Here is a 26,329-nt window from a genome sequence, read left to right as displayed (position 1 = left end):
AAGGAACAGATTCCCATTCCACCCTGGATAATAACAATCACTTCTATAATTCTTACTAAAGGTTAGGCACTCTTTCTAAGCACTTTAAAGATATGAACTCATTTAATCCTCAGAACAACTCTATGAGGTAGGGTATATTATCCCCATTTTACGCATGAAGAAACTCAGGTACAGAGAAGTTGAGTAACTTGCCCAAGGTCATACAGCTAGGAAGTAGTGAAGTTAGAATTCAAATTCAGGCAGCTGGTTTGAGAATCCATGTTCTTAACCACTCTATAGCATGAGGGAGCAGAGAATTTCACTTACAAGAATTTACAGACTTACAAGTAGTGTTGCACAGCCAGTCAATGTAATTGCTGTCAGTAAGTTGTATACCTGTAAAAAGCTGAATGGGTAAAAGTTGTATGACAGATATACTTCCAACAATAACAAAAAAAAAAAAGAGCAGCTGCTGAGGCTGCATATGTACAACCAAACACCTCATGGGTTGTGGTTTCTTGGTTTGGCAGTTTAGGGTCATGGTTTCATGAAACATCCCAGTTAACTGGCCTAATATCACGTTTAGTGCTTCTTTTCTATCACCTAGTCAGTTGCGTAGTACCTGAGGTCTTTAAAGCTTGCAAGCAGCCATCCAAGATACAGCTCCAAGGTATTCACCTGGAGCAACTGAGGAAGAAGGAGAGTCAGGATAGAAGGAGGAAATGGAATGTGTGGCTAATTGCCTCCATGAACAACTGTCTCCTTTGCCATGACACCGGAAGAATGGATCGTGCCTGGGCTACCATTACTGAACATTTTGATCAAAGACTCTATAGAAGAATCCTGATCAAAAGGGAGAAATGTAGAAGAGAACTTCAAATTCTCATGGAAACCAGACTTTATGGAGCCCATGGAGGCTGGATAAACCCCCAAAACTATTGCCCTGAGATAATCTTTAAACCTTAAAGCAAAAATATCCCCTGAAGTCTTCTTAAAACCAAACAATAGTTTAGCTTAACTAGTCAAGAATGTCTGCCTTGAGCATTATGCTCTCTTAAGAACTATCTATATGGGATCAAATTGACAACAGCAACTCGAAAGATCTGATAAAAAAACCTAGGGGGCAGTGAGTTCATGTTAAAGAGGGAGGAACAATTCAGAAAAGGAGGGTGAGAATGGTGGCACAACTCAAAAAATGTAATCAATGTCACTGAATTGTACATGTAGAAATTGTTGAATTGGTGTATATTCTGCTATGTATATTCTCAACAACAAAAAATAAATTAGAAAATTAAAAAATTTTTTACAGACTTCTGCTTCAAGTAATGGAAGACTGGGTAATTGAGACCAACCCACCATTGAGAACTACTACTAAAACTGAACAAAGTATTTTTTAACATATAATTGAATATATCAGAGAATTGACAAAAGGGTGAAGAATTACCAGGCCATAGTCCAAAGAAGACAGAAATCCAGAGAAGTAATCCACATTTGCGGCCTCTTTCACTGAGGAGGGAGCCCTGGTGGCAAAATGGTTAAGAGCTTGGCTGCTAACCAAAAGGTCGGCAATTCAAATCCACCAGCCGCTCCTTGGAACTCCTATGGGGCAGTTCTGCTCCTTCCTATAGGGTCGCTATGAGTCAGAACAGACTTGATGGCAACAGGTTTGGTTTGGTGTTTACTGAGGAGTATTTGCCAATTCTGGAGGAGATGGCTAAGAGGCTATTCCTCCTTTCTGATAGTTTCAAAACGTTATGGGGACAAAAGTTGGACGTACAAGGCCTGTCAAAGGTGAGGGCCCTTGTAAAACCCCAGGGTTGTACTGGGACCCTGAAAGGCTGCATCCTAGGAATAAGACTAAATCAGAAATAAATCAGTACTTTCATGGACTGCAGCCCAGCTTCAAGTCATCTGGGTGGTCTAGAAAATATCAATCCCTGAAACTGAATTAAAGTCATACCAGCCTGTTAGTGCATTTAAGAGCAAAGGAAATCCTCTCTGGAGGAAGATAATATTATTCAAGGCTTCAAACTACTATAATTTTTCAAATATAATATCTGGCACATAGTCAAAGAAAACCAGGCCCAAGAGAAAACAAGACAGCATGAACAAGATGCAGCAGAAAAAACAGTTACTAGAAATAGATACACAGGAGTTCCAGATACTGGAATTATCAGAGAAAGACTTTAAAGTAACTGCCTTAAACTATTTTCAAAGAGATAGAAGACTATACTGAAAACTTTGGCAGAGAATTAGAAACTATAAATGGCACAGGAGATATGAAAAATAAACAGAAATTCAATAACTGAAAAATATTTCAAAGGAGTGAAATCATAGAGTATGTTCCCTCACTACAATGCAAAATAAGCTGGAAATTACTAATAAAGAGATAATCCTTATATGCTTGGAAATAAAGAAATATACTTCTAAATAAAGAAAAAATTATAATAGAAATTAGAAAGTATTTTGAATTAAATTAAAAATATTGCTATAGGATGCAGTTAAAATCATGCTTACAGAGAAGTTTATAGCCTTAATGGAATATATTAGAAAAAGGTTGAAAATGAATGAGTTAAGTACCACAAGAAGATACAGGAAATAAAAAATTAATAAAATAAACTCAGAGAAATTTGAAGAAAGGAAATAAAAAACAAAAATGAATGAAGCATAAAACAAATAGTAGAGAGGATCAGCAAAGCCAGAGACTGATTCTTTGAGAGGATTAATAAAATTCATAAAACCCTGGGGAACCTGATCAAGAAAAAAAAGGTAACCAATGTTAGGAATTAAAAAGTAGATATTACAACTGATCCTGCAAACATAAAAAAGATAATAAAAGATTTTATAAAAAAACTTTATAACAATAAATTAGAAAATTTTGATGAAATAGATGAATCCCTAGAAAAACACAATTTACCAAAACTGAAGAAGAAACTAAAAATTTGAGTAGTTATGGGATGGTTAAAGCAATTGAATTTTATAAATAAAACTATTAAACTAAAGAAATGAATTTGTAAAATAAGCCTTCCCTCAAAGAAAACTACAGACGCAAATGGCTTTATCAGCAAATTCTACCAATCATTTAAGGAAGAAATCATTCCAATTTTATACAAATTATTCTGGAGAATAAAAAAAGAGGAATCACTCCTTAACTTGTTTTATAAAGCCAGCAATAAAGGAAAAGCATAGATGAGAAATATAAAGAAAAGAAACAAATGGAAATAATGTCAGAATAGTAGTTCCCTTTAAGCAGGAAGGAGGAAATTGTGATTGGGAAAGAGTGGCAGGTGGGCTTCTGGGGTACTGGCAAGGTTTTCTGACCTAAGTGGTAGTTTCCAAGCATTTGCTTTATAATAAATCATTAAGAAGCTCATTTGTGTTTTGTATACTTTTTCTGCATATGTATTATGATTCATAATTAAAAGTTTATTTAAATTTATGGATTGGTGTCATTGACACTCAGACTACAGTAATTTTTATGACCATATCTTTACTTAATCTAACAGGTTTACAACTTCTTCTTCTTGGAGATTATCTTTTAGAGATTAATCTCTTTAATGTTTACTAGCTTCCAAGTTTCATTAACACACACTATACTGGATGAACAGCTATAATTACATTTTGTACTAAGAGCAACTATTCTTGAATATTCTGTGCTTCCTAACATAGGGCATTGTTTTCAAAACCCAAAATTTAATCTTGGATGATAATACACAAAGATTAGCCAATAATCTTGTATGTCTGCAAGGTGTACAATATAAAGAAAAACGAGATGGGTACACAGTTTCATGTGGGACTAAATAAATATCAACTCAGCAGTTTTTCTGGGAACTTCCACATCTGTTTCCTATCATTGATTATTTTAATCTATTTGTCTTCAGTCTTTGTCTACTCAGCCCTAGTTCAAAACTCAGCCATCCGTCTAGAAAAAGCTTTTACAGTAATAAGAAATTTGATTTAATGATCTGAAACATGAATGATTTTTTATTAAGACCAAGTCATTTAGTTATTTCTTCTTTAAAATTATCATAAAAGGAACTGTAAGTGAATACACTTCAAATTCTACTTTGACAGCAATGACAAAGCCTATAGTGAACTATTGCTCCTACCTACCTTTCAAGGTGTCTTTTAACATCCCCTTTGAAGTGAATAATAAGCATCAAAATAAACCAAAACAATTCTGATTCAAACTGTGAAGACTCAAACTGTGGTCTAAACACGGTCACCAATTTGGTAAACTTAAATAAAAGCAGTATTTTCATCATAAAATTTCTCACTTTTGGAACATGAGGGTTAAACTCCACAGCTCTGTGAATTGCTTCCACGGCGTTAATTTCTGCTGTGCTTAACCCTCTTCTGGATGCTGTTTCTGGAGAGAATCTGTAAGAAAATCACAAAATGAAGAAATATACAAAAAATTATGGACTCAGATCATAACCCAGCTCCCAGAATCAAAGCAGTTTCTGGTGATGGCCAAAGACAAAGCCAGATGACTATTAAAAATGAAAAGTAAAGCTTTCTGATTCAACACATAAAGCGAAACAAAACAAGGAATGGAAATCTTCAAACGTAGATGAAGAAAGCCTTCAGAAGTCCTTTGAAGGTAGACTTTAAGAAATGCTACACAGGGCAATCCACAGAATCTTATGACATAGAAGTACATTCTTATCAAATTTTTATCTGAGAGGAAATAGACTGGGGATAGATAATCCATTCTAACTCATATCAAGATACAGTAATATAAGGAAAAGAAAATTGCTGCCATTTGGTTGGTTTCTGAATATCTTATCTGTGAAATAAAGAGAAATGCATTAAGGGCAGCCAAAAATACAAGGAAAGCAGACTAACTCAAAATTATAATGTAAGAACAAACAACATGAAACCAATCTCCCTATTATATATCTTAGCATCATCATAGCTACCATTTACTGTTGCGTACTTTCTTGATAGGCATTACTTTAGGCACTTAACTCACATAATTCTCATACAACCATTCTTCAGTGTGGTTATTATTATTCTCATTTCACAGATGAGGAAGAGACTCAAACTGATTAACTTGCCCCACGTCCCACTGGTATGTAGTACAGTCTGAATTTGAACCCAGGTTTACTTAGCTCTAAAAACCTTGTCCTTACTACTATACACAGTAAGAAACCTCAAAGTTTCAGAAGATCAAGGGTTATTCAGGAGGAAGTAGTGGGGAAAGGAGCCCTGGTGGCATAATGGTTAAGAGCTACAGCTGCTAATCAATAGGTCGGCAGTTTAAATCCACCAGCTGCTCCTTGGAAACCCTATGGGGCAGTTCTACTTTGTCCTATTGGGTCACTATGAGTCAGAATCCACTCAAAGGCAACGGGTTTGGTTTTGGTTTATGGGAGAGGGGGAAAAACAGCACTGTTTGAAGTCCGTACAGGAAAAACATAATATTGAGCTTAGCAGTCTCTCCAAATTATTGTAGTTTTCGTAACTACTTAAGGAGCCCTGGTGGAGTAGTGGTTAAGTGCTTGGCTGCTAACTCAGAGGTTGGCGGTTTGAACCCACCAGCTGCTCTGTGGGAGAAAGATGTTTGCAGTCTGCTTCCGTAAAGATCACAGCCTTGGAAACCCTATGGGGGCAGTTCTACCCTGTCCTATAAGGTCGCTATAAGCCAAATTGACTCAATAGCAGTGGGTTTGGTTTTGGTTTGGTTCATAACTACTTACTTATCTGAAACAGTCCTTGTCTTCAACAGTGCTGCTGTATAACAGATAGCTGCTGACTTTGGAAGGCTTATATCTGTAATAATAATTTTCAATTTAGGCAGGAATCACAATAAAATATCTTAAGACAATTTTTTAATAATAATTCATAGTACAAGTTCAACAAATGTAAAAGAATATGTGCCTGGACATGCAGTTGGAAGATTCAAGTTTAATCTCAACTCTACTATTTAGTAGCTCTGTGTCTTTGTGCTAGTAACATCTTCTTTGAGTCTCACTTTTCTCAAAGTAGGGAATGGTACTTTTCTGGCAGAGTTATTCTGAAGATTAAATTAAATAATGTCTCTGAAAGCCCTCAGCAAAATGCTGAAACATACTCAACAAATGTTTATTATAATCTGCTTACAATAATTCAGGGAAAAAGGCATAGTGTAACTACAGCTATGTAAAAAAAAAACTACACCAATTCAAAGAGAAAAACTAATATCGGGAAAAAATAAAAATATTTAACAGTAGTTAATTAAATCTAGGTGATATAGCCAAGGATGGTTTTTATTTTTTTCTTTTTCCTATGTTTTTATATTTTCTACATTTTCTTAAAGATGATTTTTTAAAAAAATAAAATAAGTTAATCTGAAACTAGAAATCAATTAACTATATAAATTATTTTTGGAAGAATGTCCCAAGTAATGATATCAGAAGAATAAGAGTGGAGAAATCTCTTGAAGTTACAGATTTCAGAACTATACTAGTGAATGGAGAACTAAAGCAATAAATTTGTTCCTAACTTCTTTAGAATTCTAGAATGGTAAAAACTGGGATTCATGAAAATAACTGAAAACACAGAAGCATATCTAAGTTGTTAATTTAATTTTATGTTATTTTTAATTAATCAGGTATTATTCTGATATTTTATATTCAGTTGCTAAGCTTGTTCATCATAAGTATCATAAGCAGGCCACGCATCTAGTAACTTACATATGGAAAGAATTTCTCACAAATTTCTCTATAAGCCTACACTATTCTGAAGTACTTCCTAAGAACTCCAGATGTTTAAAAGAAATAAACTTCTCTTTCCAAGCATAACACATTTCAAACTTTCCAAATCATAGGGATTCCCAAGCTAATGGATAGGAACCCACAATAAGACAAGTGTGAGTAAATAACTTATATGTGTTCGGTTATAGTGAAAGATATGACAAGAAACATTATGCTAGTTAGGATGCTTTCAGCCTGATGCCTCACAGGCAACACACACAGAATGAGGAGAAAGGCTGTGCTTCCTTAACATTCTCCTAATTTCATTTGTGGTAAATTGGCACTGACCTAGTACAATAATACAAATAGCCAATATTATTGAATTCTTGCTATGAGAAGACCAGCGAACAAAGAAATGGAATACCTGGATTTAAGTTCACTTTTGCCACTTACCGGGTGAGAGATCTCAGCCAATCACTTAACTTTCTTGAACTCCAGTTTCCTTATTTATTAACCGGAGACAGTAAAAATACTAGTATTACTACCCCACAAGATTATTGTTAAGGATAAGATGAGATAATGAATTACAGTTTGTAACTATAAAGCATTGTAAAAATGTTATTGTGAATTACTCTTAGGCATATCACTGAGCAACCTGTTAGAAAGCCTTCCCTGACACTCCAAAACAAACACGGTACATGCACAGTACCCTTAATCTTGCCTAACATACTGTGCTTTAATGTAACTGCTGTACATTTTTGTTGTATGTCTCACTAAACTGTAAACCATATGATGGCTAAGCTCATGTCTTCCTGTTCACCATTATATTCCTAGTGCCTCATTCATATTGTTGTTGTTGTTGGTTGCCGCAGAGTTGATTCTGATTCATGGCGACCCCACATATGCAGAGTAAAACTACTCCATAGGGTTTTCAAGGCTGTGACTTTTTGGAAGCAGATCACCAGGCCTGTCTTCCAAGGCACCTCTGGCTGTGTTCAAACCGCCAATCTTTTAGCTGGTAGTCGAGTGCTAAATGTTGCACCATCCAGGGACTCCCTCATTCATATCAGGCGCTCAATAAACATGGGGTCGTCACAAGTCGGAATTGACTGGACAGCAACTAACAACAACAACAAACAAACAAATGCATCTTGTCAGAAGAAAGGTTTCTCCTTGCAGGTTTTTGCTATTAAAAGTCCTGATAAAGAAGATACTTATTAGCAACTTGTACCCATGCATACTAAACAGTGATTGCTAAGAATGGAAAGAGAAAACCAGGAAATACTAGGATAGGATTATATTTATGATTACATAATGAAAAAAAATACCTGAACCATGATAGCAACTAAGAGAAATATCACTCACCATCATATTTTGCTAGAACTGCCTGAACATCTGCATAGGCCTGTAGTTCTAAAAGTGATTCTAGGAGATTTTCATGGATGTTCAACATGGTAAGAGGAGGAAATTCTTTCATCAACTGTATATTAAAAGAAAAAAGACTGAAATCATAAAAGAGGAACTCGGTGGAGCTGAATCAGAATCATTAAAGCAGAAAAGTCTTCTTTTCTTAACAAAACTGTGGAGACTCAATCCCTAAGAAACGTGTATGCATGCATATATATATACATACACATACATATATATACACACACGCACACACTCACATCTTATAAAAACTACCAATTAGAAAACAGCAATTCTGCACTAAAATAACTAGTAACTTAAACTACATTTTTAGTTCTTGATACTAGTACAGTCATCAAATTTACTTACATCTCTCATTATTTTTACTGCTTCTTTTATTCTTCCTAATTTTCTTGCACACATTGCCAATCTTCTTTTAATATATACTAGTACATTGGTATCTCTTCCTAGTTAAAAAATGAAAAATGACATAATTTTTGTATTATGACCTGCTACTTCATTAACATAACATCCATTACTTTTGCTTTTGCTTACCCTGCAACTAAAATTAAGTTGTGTCAGAACAGTAGAATATTGATGATTGTTGAATTTGGATGATGACTCTTGAATAAGGGTTCACTATACTGCTCTATTTTTGTGTATGTTTGAAATTTTCTTATTAAAAACTTAAAAATATATATTGAATTACTTTTGCCTCAAAAAAGTAAGTCATCTGAGTACAGTACATATGAAGTATTCATGTATCATTGACCAGTTTACATATAAAGTATTCAGGTATACTTGACTAGAAGCACATACATTAATAGGAAGCAATAACATTAACATATTATTTCTGCATAAACAATCTATTATTTTAATGTTCTCTATTGTTTTAATTGGCAAACAAAAAAAATTCCAAAACAAAATTTCCATGGCTAACACAAGTTATTGTCTTAGCAGCAGTAAGTAACAAACTATAAAACTACTTCTAGAAAGAGCTAACAAATGTTTCTGCAACTATCTCATAACCATAGTTGAGATTATACAAGGATAAAATGGCATGACTTTTTTGCAGATGTAGTTTCATTAGTTCCATACTGCAAAATTATATATTCACACAGTTGTGTGCTACAGCATGTATTAATGAAACACACTGTATACATTAATATTTAGCCTAGAGAGAGGGCATTATCCAAGTTTTAATTTCCACAAACAAAAAGATTTAGAACTTAACTGCTAGCAGATAATGCACTACATAAACATATTTCAATTTATTGTCCACTATCTGCCAAAATCATGAAACAAAAACCCTCTGGGCAGAAAAATAGCATGAAGCTGCAGCACTTCTGAGTCTAACAACTTTGGTAAAAGTGCCTTAATCATAATTGGGAGAGTAGCCCTAAAAAAGAAAGGACCTTAGTTGCTATGACCCACATGATCCCAAACACACCACGGAGAAAAATCAACCAAAGAAAAAAAATCAATGCCAAGTATGAGGCTGGATTGCATGCTAAGAATCAGATGGTGTGAAAGGGGCCAATCCCTAGCATTATATGCAGATATATACAGTCTGAAGAGCAAACCAAATGCTGTACCTCTACTGGTGCTTGAAGGGAGTAGCTGTTTACCATCAGTAGAAGGCTCTCCTAAATCTTAAATACACTTTCAGTTTTGTTTCTCCAGTGACCAGCCCAGTTCTCCCATGAAATAAAGGAAGTCTCAGAACAGCACATCTCCTCTCATTAACCAGAGCAGCACTGTGACCTTCCACAAGCATTCTCTGACTAATACATATTTCTGTCTTGCTGATTTGTAGATATTATGAATAGATTAGCTATCTCCTATGAAATTTAGCTAACATCTAAGTATTAAGTTTTTTGTTTTTGTTTTTTAATTGTTGTTTTGTTTTTTAAGTATAAAAGAGCCAACTGCAGGAGCTAAAATACAGACAAAAATCAGTTCAAATGTGCTTACTCAGTTGTGCTTCATGCTGAGGACTCTGGTGCTGGCACTGCTGTGACCGCCTATAAATTGTTTCTCCTGCCTTGAGTGCCTGTTTAAATAACCTCTCAGCATCTAAAATAGTTGTTGCTTCTTCCTCAGCCAGTAGAACGTATGCAGTGGCACAGCTATGAAGAAAGCAAGCAAGACAATTTTAAGTAAAATGGTAAAGCAAGAAATTTCTCTTGGGTATATTTCTTTGCCCTTTACCTCACATTTCCCTAGCTGCTTTACCTGTATGCTCAGTCTCTTGGAAAAAAACAAAACTTCATTCAATATTTTAAGTTATTAGAGGCATACTGGTATATCACTTACATCTTTTCCCACCATTTCCCCCCTTTTCTAGCTTTCTCTTTCTTTATTTTCTATCTTTTTAAATTTCTATGTCCTTTCTCTGACCCTTTGTCATGCATTTTCCTTTTGTGGAGGGAAGGAGAAAAGGAGATATATAAAGTATTATCTAAAGAGTAGTTTAGAGGACTATACAGTCTAGTGGTTATGTATGCTCTTAGTCACTATATATTTTGTAATACCCATCTAATAGGTGTGGGGATAAGAGCGAGTGGAAATTGGGAAGAAAGTCCCTTGGCCAACTAGGTACCTTTATCATTTGACTCAAACATATTCCAGGACTAGGCATTTCCCCAATCCTGAGTATACCCTTTCCATGCCACCCACACCTCCCTTGGATTTATCCACAATCATACTACAGCAAAACTTTCCTTGGTCTGAATTCCAGTTCTGTATCCTCCATTCCTACTCTCAATCTTCACCAATGCTGACTCCAAGTTTTCTTTACCGATTAAAACACAGAGATTTCTCTTTTTATCTTTTAAGTCAACAACTAGCTAATAAGATAAACTAATTGTTTTTATGCAAGAGAAACAAAGAGGTTTCCATTCCATTTCCAGAAATAACAAGTACATTTCTTCTAGAGACAATGTCTTAGTTCTGGTTATCTAAGCCTGCCTTGTAATCATTAGCCATATGTGGTTATTGAGCACTTAAACGTGGTTAGCCTGAATTGAGATGTGATGTAAGTTTAAAATGCACATTGGATTTGGAAGATTTAGAAGAATATAAAACACTTCATTAATACTTTTTTTAAACTACTGATTACATGTTCAAATGACAGTATTTTGAATATAGTTAAATAAAATATGCTATTAAAATTAATTTCACTGATTTTTTTTACTTTATTAATGTGACTACTAGAAAATTTTAAATTACATACATTGCTCACATTATATTTCTATCACACAACACTTATCTAAGCAAGAGAGAGATCGTTGGTAAAAATACAAGCCCAGGGACGAAACAAAAAGTTATAACAAGATAGCTATCAAACCGTTGGGGGGAAAAAGGGTCTTACGCATGTGGAAAATGCAAATCATACCATTTCAGCATCCTTCAAATACTACTCCTAAATTGAAGTAGCCAATAATTTCACTAATCAACAGAGATTTCTCTGTTGCATTACACTGGATTTCTCTGAAGCAGTAGATACACTGCTGTGTTAAACACTAGACTCTAAAACCCAATTCATGTTTTAAAATTACACAATAACACTTTTTTTTTTTAAGTTCTAGATGGATATACATTTATATAGCAGACAAAATATAATTCTAAATTGGAGTCCTAGCGGTGCAGTGGCTAAGAGCTTACAGTAAGGTAAAAAGGGTTTTTTTACCTTAAACTTTGGTTGCTTTGTTCAAAAGTATTTTATATGGAGATGTTACAAGAAATTAATTATATGAATACTAATGAATCTTACAATTGGGAATTGTTTTTTTGTTAAAACTGCAGTAAAATTCACACGACATACAATTCACCACTTTTACCATTTTAAAGTGTACTTCAGTGGCTTTTGACAGGTTCACAATGTTCAGTAATCACCACTATCTAATTCCTGAACATTTTCCTCACCCCGAAGAGAAAACTTGTACCCATTAAGCAGCTACTTGCCACTCACTCCTCAACCCCTGGCAACCACTAATCTGCTTTCTGTCATAAATTTGCCTAGTCTGTACTTTTCCTATAAATGGAATCATACAATGTGTGGCCTTTCGGACTAGCTTCATTCAATTAGTATGTTTTCAAGATCCATCCACATTATAGCAGGTATCAGTACTTCATTCTTTTTTTAAGAGTGATTATTATTGTATAGATACACATTTTGTTATGGACATTTGGGTTGTTTCTACTTTTTAGCTGTTATGAATATGCTGCTATGAACATCCGTGCACACATTTTTGTTTAACACTTGTTTTCAGTTCTCTGGAATATATACCTAGAAGTGGAATTCTTAGATCATATGATGACTCTATATCTTTTTGAGGAACCACCAAATTGTTTTCCACAGCAGCTCCTCCATTTTACATTCCCACAATGTATGAGGGCTTCAATTTCTCCACATCCTCACCTCACCAGCACTTGTTATTTTCTGATTTATCTTTATTATTGCCAACCTAATAGGTGTGATACAGTATCTCACTGCAGTTTTTTTTAATTTTACTTATTTTGTTGCTGTTGTTGAGAATATACACAGCAAAACATATGCCAATTTAAGTTTCTACATGTACAATTCAGTGACGTCAATTACATTCTTCGAGTTGTACAACCATTCTCTCTCTCCGTTTCTGAATTGTTCCTCCCCCATTAACATAAACTCATTGCCCCCTAAGGTTCCTATCTAAACTTTTGAGTTGCTGTTGACAATTTGATCCCATACAGATAGTTCTTAAAAGAGCGTAATGCTCAATGCAGACATTTTTTACTAGTTTTTTATAATTAAACTATTATTTGGTTTTGATTTGCATTTCCCTAATGACTAATGAGGAGCCCTGGTGGCGTAGTAGTTAAGAGTTCAGCTGCTAACCAAAAGGTCAGCAGTTCAAATCCACCAGCCACTCCCTGGAATCCCTGTGGGGCAGTTCTACTCTGTCCTATAGGATTGCTATGGATCGGAACCAACTCAATGGCACCTAACAACAACAACGACTAATGAAGGAGCCCTTGTGGCTCAGTGGTTAAAGAGCTAGGCTGCCAACCGAAAAGATCTGTGGTTCAAACCTACCAGCTGCTTTGGGGGAGAAAGATGTGACAGTCTGCTTCTGTAAAGATTTACAGCCTTGGAAACCCTATGAGGCAGTTCTACTCTGTTGTATAGTATTGCTGAGTCAGAATCGACTCAACAGCAGTGGGTTTGGTTTTGGAAATGAGTAATGATGTTGAGCATTTTTAAATGTGCTTATTTGCCTTTATATATCTTCTTTGGAGAAATGTCTATTCAAGGCCTTTGCCCATTTTTTGACTGGGTTGTGTTTTTGTTGTTGAGTTGTAAGAGTTCTTTATATATTCTAGATTACTTATAATACCTAATTCAATGTAAACACTATGTAAACAGTTGTTGCACTGTATTGTTTAGGGAATAATGACAAGAAAAAAAAGGTCTGTACATCTTCAGTGCAGACCCAACCATCGTAGGCCTAACTACATAGTACACGTCAGACGTGAGGTGAACAATTGGCGGGAGGCTACAGCAGGGTATGCCTACACATCACTTTTGTTTTTTTTTTTAATATTTTCGATTCGTGGTTGGTTGAATCCGCAGTTGTGCAACCCATGGATATGGAGGGCCGACTGTATAGTTGGATCATGCTTTTTTTAATCCTTTCTGCCAATTCATGCCTTTTAATTGGAACATTTAATCCATTTACATTTAATGTAATTAATGACAGTGAGGACTTACACTTCTGCAATTTTACTATTTTTTCTATATGTCTTATACCTTTTTTGTTCATCAGTTGCTCTGTTACTGCCTTCTTTTGTTTTAGACAGATATTTTCTAGTGTACTACTTTGATTCCCTTCTTGTTTCTTTTACTGTCTATATTTTAGTTATTTTCTTAGTAGTTGCCCTAGGAATTACAATTAACATTGTAATTTACAACAATCTAGTTTGAATTAATATCAATTTAGTTTCAATAGCATTGTAATTTTACTCAGGTAATGTGTGACTTCTGCATTTTCTTGCTGGCCACACCCTACCACTGCAAGGCACCATCACAAGTACTGCCATGCCAATCCTCTTCCACACGTTGCTGTAAAAAAAAATTAGCATAGCACATTTATGGAAACACCTCATGGGAGGGGGCACAGCTGGCAAACAAATACAGCATAGAAAAACTTTGCTCCTATATAGCTCTGCCCCACCTTATGTTGCTATTGTCATAAATTACATTTTTATACATTGTGTGTCCATCAGCATAAATTTATAATCATTGTTTTATATAGTTGTCTTTTAAATCATATAGGAAAAAAAGAGGAATTACAAATCAAAAGTACTTTAATACTGACTTTTATATTTACCTATGTAGTTGCCTTTACCAGTGTTATTTCTTTGTGTGGATTTGTGTTACTATCTAGTGTCCTTTCATTTCATCCTGAAGGACTCCCTTTACTATTTCTTGTACAGCAGATCTACTAATGAACAATCTCAGTTATGGCTTTTCTGCGAATGTCTTAGTTTTCTTCATTTTTGAAGAATAGTTTTGCTGGATATAGAAATCTTGCTTGACACTTCCCCCCCGCCTTTTAGCACTCTGAATATGTCATCCAATTAACCTTGAATATGTCACCAAAAGGGTAAATATGTCACCCTTCAGACCTACCTTTTTTCTAATGAGAAATCAGCTGTTAATCTTATTGAAGACTCATTTTGTGTGACAAGTCACTTCTCTCTTGCTGCTTTCAGTATTCTCTCTTCGTTTTTCAACAGTTTAATTATAACGTGTCTCAGTGTAAATCTCTTTAAAGTTATCCTACTTGGGGTTTCTTGAGCTTCTTGAATCTGTAGATTTATGTCTTTATCAAATTTGGGAAGTTTTTGGCCATGATTTCTTCAAATATTCTTTCTGACCCTTTCTCACCACCCATCCCTTCTAGAACTCCAATTATGCACATATTGGTATGCTTGATGGTGTTGTACAGGTCTCTTAAAAATCAAATAAAACCCACTGCTGTTGAGTTGATTTTGACTCATATCTACCCTGCAGGACAGAGTAGAACTGCCCCATAGGGTTTCCAAGGCTGTAAATCTTTACGGAAGCAGATTGCCGTATCTTTCTCCCATGGTGAGGCTGGTGGGTTCAAACTGCTGACCTTTCCTTAGAGTTAGCAGCTGAGCACTTTAACTACTGTACCACCAGGGCTCCTTACAGGTCTCTTAGGCTCATTCTTTTTTCTTTCTGCACCTCAGACTGGGTAATCTCAATTGGCATATGTTCAAGTTCACTGATTCTTTCTTCTGCCTGCTCAGATCTGCTGCTGAACCTCTCCAGTAAATTTTCAGCTCAGTATTGTACTCTTCAACTCTAGAATTGCTATTTGGTTCCTTTTTACAATTTTTATATTTTTATTGATATTCTCTATTTGGTGATAAATTATTCTTATGATTCCCTTCAGTTCTTTGTACATGATTTCTTTTACTCTTTGAGTATATTTAAAATAGTTGATTTAAAGTCTTTGTCTAGTAAGTCCAATGTCTAGGCTTCCTCAGAGACAATTTCTCTTCCTTTTTTTCCTGTCTACGGGTCACAGTTTGTTTTTTGCACGTCTTACAAATTTTTGTTGAAAACTGGATATATTTTTTTCCTCTTTATTTAAAAACCCATCAGAAAACTAGACATTTTGAATATCAGAATGTGACTGCTCCAAAAATCAAATTCTCTCCCTTCACAAGGATTTGTTGTTGCTCCTTGTTGTAGCTGTTGTTTAGTTACTTTTCTGAACTAATTTTGCAAGTTCTGTATTCTTTGTCATTGAAGTTTCTGTTCTGTTAGCTTAGTGATTAGCTAGAGATTTCTTAAATGCCTGGGACCAAAACAAAAACAAAAAAATTCCCAGTCTTTGGAGATGGGCCCTGTGTGTGTTGGGGCACACTTTCAGTCATGCAGTTTACAACTCCAACTTAGCCTTCACTTTCTGCCTGCACACAGCCTGAAGGTTAGCCCCAGGTGAGAGCTTGGGGCCTTCTCAGGTCTTTTCCAAGCATGTGTCCAGCCCTGAGCAAGCATGTACCCTCTGAGATTTCCAGGAATATGCGGAAGCTTTTCAAAGCTCTTATTCTCTAAAGTGTCTCATTTTCCAGGCTTTTTTGCCAAGCTTTTTGGTTTGTCTATTATTTGCCCTAGTTGTTATCTATTGCTCCAAGTGGCAGGAGTTTAATGCATTTGCCTTTAAATGCTTCTGACAAATGTTCCTGAGGGTAGCTGCCTCAGCCATGAAATAATTCAAAGTTAAGTGAAATAAAGGCAAGCCCTCTGAGGTGGTATTTCAGGGAGTCACCAGACAGATCAAAACAAACAACTACAATTCCTTGACAGTAAGGTCTATTTTGCTCCCTCTGGTACTAGGAACCTGTACTGGGAATGTAGGCTGTTGTCTCCAAGGCTGCTGCTGAGGTGGGGAGTAGGGGACAGGGCCAGGGTAAGTTAAAATGCCATAAAGCTCTCTTACCAAGATTTAGTCAGGTTGCTATAAACTTGATTAGTTTCTAGAGTTCCTATAAAGTTGATTCTGGGAGTTTTCGCCAGTTTATTTACTGTTTTTATGGAGGAATGGGTTTTTGGAGTTTCCTACACTGTCATTTTCACTCCCCCTTGGGAATGTCTTCTTAATAAAGATGATACATCTGTATAGGGCTAGGGGGGCAACTCTAAATTCACTTTATCTAGGGAGCATTCATTTATTAATCTCAACTGGGACCACATTTTTACTCTTGGTATCTATTTAATCTGTACAGATTAATACTTACTGTTCTGTTCCATTTAATACTAAGTCAAATTTAAATTTTATGTTCTCAAAACATAAATTTGGTACAAAAGAGCTATAGAAAATGTCATTGATGTGAGGGAAAAAAAAATAACTGTGACAGAGCTATGTTTTACTTATTTTGAATCCCCTTCTCATGCCTCCAAGGCTAATAATAGTAACTGAAGTTCTCAGAACTGAATGAATACTTTAAATGAAAAACAAAATTAAAACTAGTTGCATTAAGTATTTTAGTATCGGTTTAACTTTATCAGTATTATCACCAATTAGATTGCCATTCTCCATTTTAAAAAGTATTTCTAGCATAATTTCTATTCAAAAGCACAGATAAATCTACAATTTCAGAAGCAAAACACAGATGTCAATGAATACTACGAATTTTATCTCTTGTATGCAAAAAAGGAAAAAGGACTGCTAATGACTCCAAGCGTCTTAGGAACAGACAAAAGGAGACAAAATTATTTGCCTGGGTGTTCTTCAAAACAACTTATTTTCCATATATGTCAAACTTACTCATTGTTTAATTCTAAAGCTTGATAGGCTGCTTTGATTCGAGCTGGAGGATTTCTTTCCCTCCATGCCTTCTGCATAACTGTAGGAAAAATATTTCAAAAAGTAGATGAGATGGTAAACATAAATAATCTTATGCAAAATGTATGAAGAACTAGGGGAGTAAAACAGAGCTTTAAATAACATATTCTTAAACATAAGAAAACGTACTGTGTTACAAGCTCACATGAACCTAAAGAGAAATTTACATTTAATTTGGAAGTTTCACATATAATAAAATATATTCTCTGATTGTGTTGTCACACATAAGGCACTAAACCAAGTTATTACACTATTATTATACATGAACATCTAAATGCATGTTAAAATTGAGTTTGAGTGATAACAGATTATAATCATAAAATATTCCAGTTCTACTTTTATCATGCTGAAAGGGTCTATGGAACTGCTAAAGATATACAAAACACTTAAGAAACAATGTCTTTGTCTAATCAATGATTCAATCAAGGATATACGTATGGACTTGCATCTTCTATAAAAAGGGCAAAGGAAAGAATTAATTTAGAATATAGTGTGTCTCTGGAAAATCTCAGCCTCTACCAAGGTTCATCAAAAGCTTGACTTAGGATGTCTATGGAATAACAATATTAGTTTTGCTACCACTTACTTTATCAAAATGAAGACTTCACACCAAGCAAAGCTTCTTAAAAATCAAACAAACAAAGTGAATTCATAAAGCTATTTGGCCTATTTCAAGTTTGATAGGAAAAATGAGAATCTATGAATGTTGCTTTTGGAACAAAACCTACAACTGTCCAGAAAGAATAATGTGGAAAATGTTTCAGTTTTCCTTTGGAAACAAAATATTAGTCTTGGCTTAGAAAAGGAGACAATACAGTCCACTTGTGTAACAAAAATACATTTCTCATATCAAACATGTCACCAGCTAGCTGACAGCTAATGCTTCCTGAACTTGACAAATTGATGCAAGTCAGCACTCATCTGATAATGACCAGGTAAAATACAGAATTCTGCTGAAACACTAAAATATTACATTAAAATAAAGTATATTATCAGACATGCCATTTTTGATGATGGGACTCTTTTCTATAATTTACATGATATTTACAAACAAATTTTGACACTGAATCTTTATCAACATTTTTAATAGTTATTTGGTATTCTAGTATACTAAACACTATGTACCATATTTAACCAATTCCCTTTTGATGGTTAGTTAAGCCCACATTTTTGCTAATATAAAAATACTGTGATGACCATCTTTCAACATTTTTCTTTGTATAGCTGACCAGGCATTTCCTTTCTAGAAGTGGAACTGTTGGTTTAAATATATGCATCCTTTAAAAGACTTTGCTATATACTCCAAAGTGCTCTCAATAAGATAATATTAATTTACATTTTTCCAAGCAGTGTGGGAGAGTAACTGTTTCCCTACTTCCTTACTAAGTATTATCAACCTTTGCTAATTTTATACATGAAAACTATCTCATTTTATTTGCATTTCTTTTATTTCTTGTGAGGTTATCTCATCCTCCTTTAAGCATTTTTTTCTTATTCATATGTTTTTAACTGCTCTAACTAGCCTTTCAAGGTTATTCCTCACATTCCATCAGCCTGAGACCACAAGAACTAGATGGTGCCCAGCTACCACCAATGATCACCTTGACAGGGATAACAATAGAGAGTCCCTAACAGAGCAGGAGCAAAGTGTGGAGCAGAACTCAAATTCAAATTCACGTAAGAAGACTAGACTTAATGGTTTGACTGAGACTGGAGGAACCTCTGAAGCCATGGCCCCAAGACACTCTGTTAACCCAGAACTAAAACCATTCCCAAAGCTCACTCTTCAGACAAAGATTAGACTGGACTATAAAACATAAAATAATACTTGTGAAGACTATGTTTATTAGTTTAAGCAGATACACAAGACCAAAACGGCAGCTCCTGTCCGGAGGCAGGGTGGGAAGGCAGGAAGGGACAGGAGCTTGGACGGACACAGGAAACCCAGGGTGGAAAGGGGGAGTGTGCTGCCACATTACAGGGATTGAAACCAGTGTCACATAACCATATGTGTATAAATTTGTGTATGAGAAATTAACTTGAGCTGTAAACTTTCACCTAAAGCACAATTAAAAAAAAAAAAAAAAAAGACTATTCCTGACAACCAAAGTAGTCCTAAATTCAGAGGAAAGGAGAAATAAAGTAAAGGAAGAAAAATGTACACATCTTCTGAAAACAAGGCTTAGGAATAATTTAAAATAAAATGCTCGTTTAGTATTCAATTGCGCTCTTTAAGAGTTCTTGGTATGCTTAAAAATAACACAAGCAATTGACTCAAATTTATCAATTTTTCAAATTAAATAATATTCTAATATACTAACAAGTGGAAAAGAGACCAGCAGGTATCCCAAGATCAGGAGTCACAAATGTAAATACCTACAAAAGCCAGGCAGGAAACATAAATGAGTGAACCAAAAACACATGCATTGTCTAAAGAACAGAGACACAATCAGCTCTAGCTGATTACTGCCAAGTGGAAAGATAGATCCAGTTTTGCCATATTTTCCAAATGTTCAATAAAACCTGGATTTTTATGTAAAATCTGATTTTTAAATGTTGAAAAATAAGAACACCATAAAAACAAATAATCCCCAAACACTGCAGGCTGGCCCTGAAGATATGCTTGATCTATACCTTAGATAAACAAATCAACAGGATGAGAATAAAATCTAATAATTTGGTGATTATTGATGACAATAGTCAATAGAAACTTGCCACATCATATGTACATGCATTTTTTCTTTTTGGTCTGTAAAACTACTGATACAAACCATTACCTCTATGTGAGAGGCTGACAAGATCAAGGTGGAACCAGTAGCCCATTTCTGGATTATCATCCACAGACAAAGTCTGTCCTTAAATTCAGCCTTTAGCTGAAGTATGCATACCACTGTAAGTACATAAAGACTTTGCAAGGACTAAAATGGCACACATGGTTTTAAGGGAGTCAATTTCTAGAGCCTCAACTTTATATGTCTCTTTCCTACAACTGATCTACCTGAGAAATGTGTCTCTGACTGGTCTAATTATCATGCTAGTTCTCCTTTCCTTCCTTCCCCCCCATTACAAAAGATATGTTCTCTTCTCCTAGTTTACAAAAGAAAGGCCTACTTCTTACCCATTCTGAATCTTTCCAAGGTGCATTGCCCTACAGTATAAAAATCTCTGGATGACAAAGGGGCAATTCAAAATTTGGATTTTGGGGCAGTTAGTGGTTCTAGTGATTCATGATCTTGGGCACTAACTGAAAGGTTGGAGGTTCAAGTCTACCCAAATGCACCTCAGAAGAAAGCCCTGGCAATCTACTTCCAAAAAATCAGCCACTGAAAACCCTATGGAACACAGTTCTACTCTGAGATACACGGGGCGCCATAAGTCAGAACTGACTCCTTGGCAACTGGTAATTGTTATTTTTAATCAAGGCACCCTACAATAGGGATGCCTGCTTTATCCTTGTCTCATATGTATTTCTTTTAAGGGTGAAGCTTGGCATTAGAAATAGGGTATTCTAGCCCTGAATGCTCTGAATTCAGGTATATTATAGAGTGGAGAGAGAGTGATAATTTTTATCAGTTCCACTAACACACCTTTGCACTTACTATCAAAGAATGCATTGCTCCTGTGGGAAGGTTCCCTACAGGAAGGCAAAGGAGGCATCCAGAAATATTATTTCTTTATTAAGAAATAATAAAGGCATCAAATGAAAATGAAAGCACAACATACCAAAACTTAAGGGATGCAGCGAAGGCAGTACTCAGAGGGAAACTTACAGCAATCAATGCCTACGTGAAAAAAGAAGATCTCAAATTAACAGGCTAACTCAACAACTCCAGGAACTAGGAAGAGAAGAGTAAACTAAGCCTAAACCTACTAGAAAAAAGGATAACAAAGATCAGAGCAGAAATAAATAAAATCGAAAACAGAAAAACAATAGAATTAATAAAACCAGAAGTTGGTTCTTTGAAAAGATCAATAAAATTGACAAACCTTCAGCTAGACTGACAAAGAAAAAAAGAGAAAAGATGCAAATAACCAAAATAAGAAATGAAAAGAGGGATACTACAACTGACTTGATAGAAATAAAGAAAATTATGACAGAATATTATGAAAAACTGTATGGCAACAAATTGGATAACCTAGATAAAGTGGACAAATTCTTAAAAGCACACCATCTACCTAAACTGACTCAAGAGGAAATAGAAAGTCTCACAGACCCATAACAAGTGAAGAGATCAAATCAGTGATCAAAAACCTCCCCCCCAAAAAAAGGCCTGGACCAGATAACCACTGGGGAATTCCACCAAACATTTAAAGAAGAACTGACACCATTACTGTTTAAACTCTTCCAAAAGATGGAGAAGGAAGGAATACTCCCTAATTCATTTTATGGAATAAATAGAACCCTGATACCAAAACCAGACAAAGATACAAAGATATAGATGCAAAATCCTCAACAAAATACTAGTGAACAGAATCCAACAGCATATTAAAAAAGTCATACTCCATGACCAAGTGAGATTTATTCCAGGAATGCAGGGATGATTCAACATTAGAAAATCCGTCAATGTAATACACCACATCAATAGGACAAAGGAAAAGAACCACATCATTATTTCTATCAATGTAGACAAAGCATTTGTTAAAATCCAAAACCTTTTCTTGATGAAAACCCTAGGGAAGATTGGGATAGAAGGGAAATTCCTCAATATGATTCAGGGCATATATGAAAAGCCAACAGCCAACATTATACTTAATGGAGAAAGACTGAGAGCTTTCCTCTTGAAATTGGGAACAGGATGAGCATGCCCGCTCTCACCATTTCTATCCGATACTGTATTATAAGCCCTGGCCAGAGCAATAAGACAAGAAAAAGAAATAAAAGGTATCCAGATTGGAAAAGAAGAAGTAAAATTATCTTTACTTGCAGGTGATATGATCCTACATAAAGAAAATCCCAAAAAGTCCAGAAGAAAACTTCTAGAGCTAATAGAGGAATTTAGCAAAGCTTCAGGGTATAAGGTCAGCAAACAGAAATCAGCTGGGTTTCTATACCCCAGCAATGAGAAATCTGAAAGGAAAATTACGGAAACAATTCCATTTACAATAGCATCTGAGAGAACAAAATAACTAGGAGTAAATCTAACCAGGAACGTGAAAGACTTCTACAATGAAAACTATAAAACGCTACTGAAAGAGAATAAAGAAGACTTAAATAAATGGAAAGATGTTCCATGTTCATGGACTGGAAGACTTAATATTGTTAAGATGTCAGTACCACCCAAAGCGATCTATAGATTCAATGCATCCTGATCAAGATTCCAACAGCCTTCTTTACAGAAATAGAAAAACCAATCCTCATCTTTATATGGTATGGCAAGAGGCCCCGAATAACTAAAGCAATGATGAAAGAGAAAAACAAAGTAGCAGTATTTACACTTACTGATTTTAAAACATACTATACAGCCACAGTAATTAAAAGAGCCTGGTACTGATATAACAATAGACAATAGACCAATGGAATAGAACTGAGAGTCCAGAAATAAACACACTTCTACGGTCAGCTAATTTTTGACAAGGGTGCTAAGTCCGTTAGAAGGGGAAAGCAGAGTCCCTTCAATAAATGCCAGGAAAATTGGATTTCCACATGTAGAAAAACAAAATAGGATCCATGCCTCATGCCATACACAAAAACAAATTCAGGGCCAACATGGCGGAGTAGTCAGACAGCTTCCTATATCCCTCTTACAACAAAGACCTGGAAAAACAAGTGATATGATTGTATACGAATATCTAGGAGCCCTGAACAAGGTAAAGTTGGGGAACTGGACTGAGTGGCGGGGGGAGAGGGAGACGGTTCGGAAGAAGTGAGCAGCGCCAGAGCGGCGGCCACGGGACTGCAGCTCTTCAGCAGCTCCAGGTCCACAGTGAAGCGGGCAAACAGCTGTGCGCATGCTCGGGAAGCAGTTTCTGCGTCGAGAGAGATCCCGCAGCAGATATTCTGCTTGGACACTCCGAACCAGTGAAAAGCAGCTACCAAGCAGCCAAAGATAACTACATGCATGCGGCCTTTCGCGAGGATTTTTTTTAAAAAGTCCATTTGGGAAAAACCTCTCTCCCTTTCACCTCCTCCCTCCCCACTCTGCACTGGGAGTCTGCTGGGCTGGAAGTAGATCCCGAAAGGCGCCCTGACCCATTCTCCTGACCTTGGAGAGGGAAAAAATAAGCTACTGGCTCCCCTAAGCCAGCAGCACAGGGTCAGCATAGCTCCTTTGCTAGGCACAGGCATAAGGGATCTGCAGACTTTGAGTGCCTTATATCCCTGTATAGACTTGTGGGGACCCATCTCAACAGCGTTAGCCCTCACTACCACAGTACAACACGGTAAACATCTGAAGTTTAATTTCAACTGTTTCAGCTATGAAGTGGCAGATCTGTGACCCTTGAAACAGCCCTGCCCCTTAAGAAGGCACTTTTACTGATCTGCAACAGAGGCGTGAGGACTGATGCCATCACCTAAGCCACCTAGTCACCTGCTATGGGAGTCCAAGAAAAAGTGGTACCCTCAGGCCTTTACAGTCAACAGAGTGGGGTGCTCATAGTCCGGCTGCAAAATTCACCTACCTACTCACCCTAGGGAATAGGGACACACTTTCCTTTCAGAATCTCAGGGGCAGCCGTCAGCCCCCTGCCTGGCTCAGCACGTGATCCCCTACCACAGCCAGATACCAGTGCCTGCACCAATCACTCATGCCTCTCTAAGACTGTAGGTGAGAGCCTGCACTACACACTTGGTGACCGACTGCCTGGACACCTGAGCTGAACCCATATAGGAAAATTAACGGACTCCTGTGTGCACATACTTAGTTACAGAACTAAATACCTGGTGACAGGACATTACAGCTTCAAAGGTGCCAATAATCAAACTAGCACCCACGAGCTGCCTATTGGGGAATATAAAAAAACAAAACAAAACAAGAAGCCAGAACTTACTAAACAAATATAAAATAAAATTATAATAACTTATTGATGGCTCAGAGACAACAGTCAATATCAAATCACATAAAGAGGCAATCCATGATGGCTTCAGCAAGCTCCCAAAATAAAGAATCAATAAATTCTCTGGGGGAAGAGAATTTCTTGGAATTACCAGAGGCAGAATACAAAAGATTAATATACAGAACTCTTCTAGAAATTAGAAAGGAAATTCAACAAAATGCAGAAATTTCCAAGGAACACACAAAGTAGTACTGGAACCTAAAAAAGTTATTCAAGAACATAATGACAAATTTAATTGGCTGCAAGAATCCATAGAGAGACAGCAATCAGAAATCCAGGAGATTAACAATAAAATTTCAGAATGAGACAACTCAATAGAAAGTATCAGGAGCAGAATTGAGGCAGTAGAAGTTAGAATTAGTGACACTGAAGATAAAGCACTTGACACCAACTTATTTGAGGAAAGATCAGATAAAAGAATTAAAAAGAACAAAGAAACTCTAAGAGTCATGTGGGACTCTATCAAGAGAATTAACCTATGAGTGATTGGAGTACCAGAAAGGGGGGAATAACAGAAAATACAGAGAAAATTGTTGAAGATTTGTTGACAGAAAACTTTCCTGATATCATGAAAGATGAGAAGATATCTATCCAAGATGCTCATCGAACCCCACATAAGGTAGATCCCAAAAAGAAAGTCACCAAGACATATTATAATCAAACTTACCAAAACCAAAGATAAAGAGAGAATTTTAAGAGTGGCTAGGGATAAAAGAAAAGTCATCTACAAAAGAGAATCAATTAGCATAAGCTCAGACTACTCAGCAAAAACCATGCAGGCAACAAGGCAATGGGATGACCTATACAAAGCCTTGAAGGAAAACAACTGCCAGCTAAGAATTATATATCCAGCAAAACTGTCTCTCAAATATGATGGTGAAATTAGAGCATTTCCAGATAAACAGAAGTTCAGGGAATTTGCAAAAATCAAACCAAAATTACAAGAAATACTAAAAAGAGTTCTAAGGTTAGATGATCAATAACATCAGATAACAACGCAAGACTAGAACACAGGACAGAGCAACCAAATATCAACCCACATAGGGAAGTCACAAAAATAAACCAAAGCTAAAACACTGAAAATAGGGAAACATGTCGGTATGTAAAAGATGATAACATTAAAACAAAAAAGAGGGACTTAAAAAATGTAGACACAGATTTTGCATATGGAGAGGAAGTCAAGGAGTTATAAAGAAATAAAAGACTGGTATAAACTTAGAAAAATAGGGTAAATACTAAGTAACCACAAAGAAATCCAACAATCCTACAAATCAAAATAAAAAAGTAGAAAAACATAAAGACCCAGCAAACACAAAATGCACAACAACAAAAAAGATGAACAAAAAATACATAAAGAAAAACGACTCAGCACAGAAAACTAAGGGAAACAAAGAAACTGAACAACACACAAAAGGAGATCAGGATGACAACACTAAACTCATACCTATAAATAATTACACTGAATGTAAATGGACTTAATGCACCAATAAAGAGACAGAGAGTGGCAGATTGGATAAAAAAACGCATGATCCATCTATATGCTGCCTACAAGAGACACACCTTAGACTTAAAGACACAAACAGGCTAAAATTAAAGGACGGAAAAAAATATATCAAGCAAACAACACTCAAAAAACAGCAGGAGTGGCAATATTAATCTCTGACAAAATAGACTTTAAAGTAAAATCTACCACAAAGGCTAAGGAAGGGCACTATACAATGATTAAAGGGTCAATACACCAACTATAATAAATATTTATGCACCCAACAACAGGGCTCCAAAATA

The 26,329-nt window shown here is 35.9% G+C and overlaps 1 protein-coding gene across 12 annotated transcripts in view; it reads right to left on the bottom strand.

Moving 5' to 3' along the window:
• The window catches only part of ST7L (suppression of tumorigenicity 7 like), a 107,692-nt gene that overhangs the window by 48,410 nt on the left and 32,953 nt on the right, over window positions 1-26,329 (bottom strand). For 5 of the 12 annotated variants that reach the window (XM_023734922.1, XM_023734921.1, XM_023734920.1 and 2 more), the window contains exons 6-12: window positions 17,411-17,489; window positions 10,038-10,192; window positions 8,433-8,530; window positions 8,022-8,136; window positions 5,682-5,754; window positions 4,257-4,359; window positions 325-375 (exon numbers count right to left, since the gene is read on the bottom strand). In XM_023734922.1, coding sequence (XP_023590690.1) covers window positions 325-375; window positions 4,257-4,359; window positions 5,682-5,754; window positions 8,022-8,136; window positions 8,433-8,530; window positions 10,038-10,192; window positions 17,411-17,489 — 674 coding nt within the window. Of the gene's footprint in view, window positions 1-324; window positions 386-4,256; window positions 4,360-5,681; window positions 5,755-8,021; window positions 8,137-8,432; window positions 8,531-10,037; window positions 10,193-17,410; window positions 17,490-26,329 lie in introns of all 12 variants that reach the window. The other 7 variants (XR_002824697.1, XR_002824696.1, XM_023734926.1 and 4 more) reach the window with 2 other exon arrangements.

Source organism: Trichechus manatus, unplaced genomic scaffold (genome assembly GCF_000243295.1).
Source record: "Trichechus manatus latirostris isolate Lorelei unplaced genomic scaffold, TriManLat1.0 scaffold00073, whole genome shotgun sequence".
NCBI lineage: Eukaryota > Metazoa > Chordata > Mammalia > Sirenia > Trichechidae > Trichechus > Trichechus manatus.
Note: the sequence above shows the minus strand (reverse complement) of the source record. Positions and strands in the feature narration are given on the sequence as shown.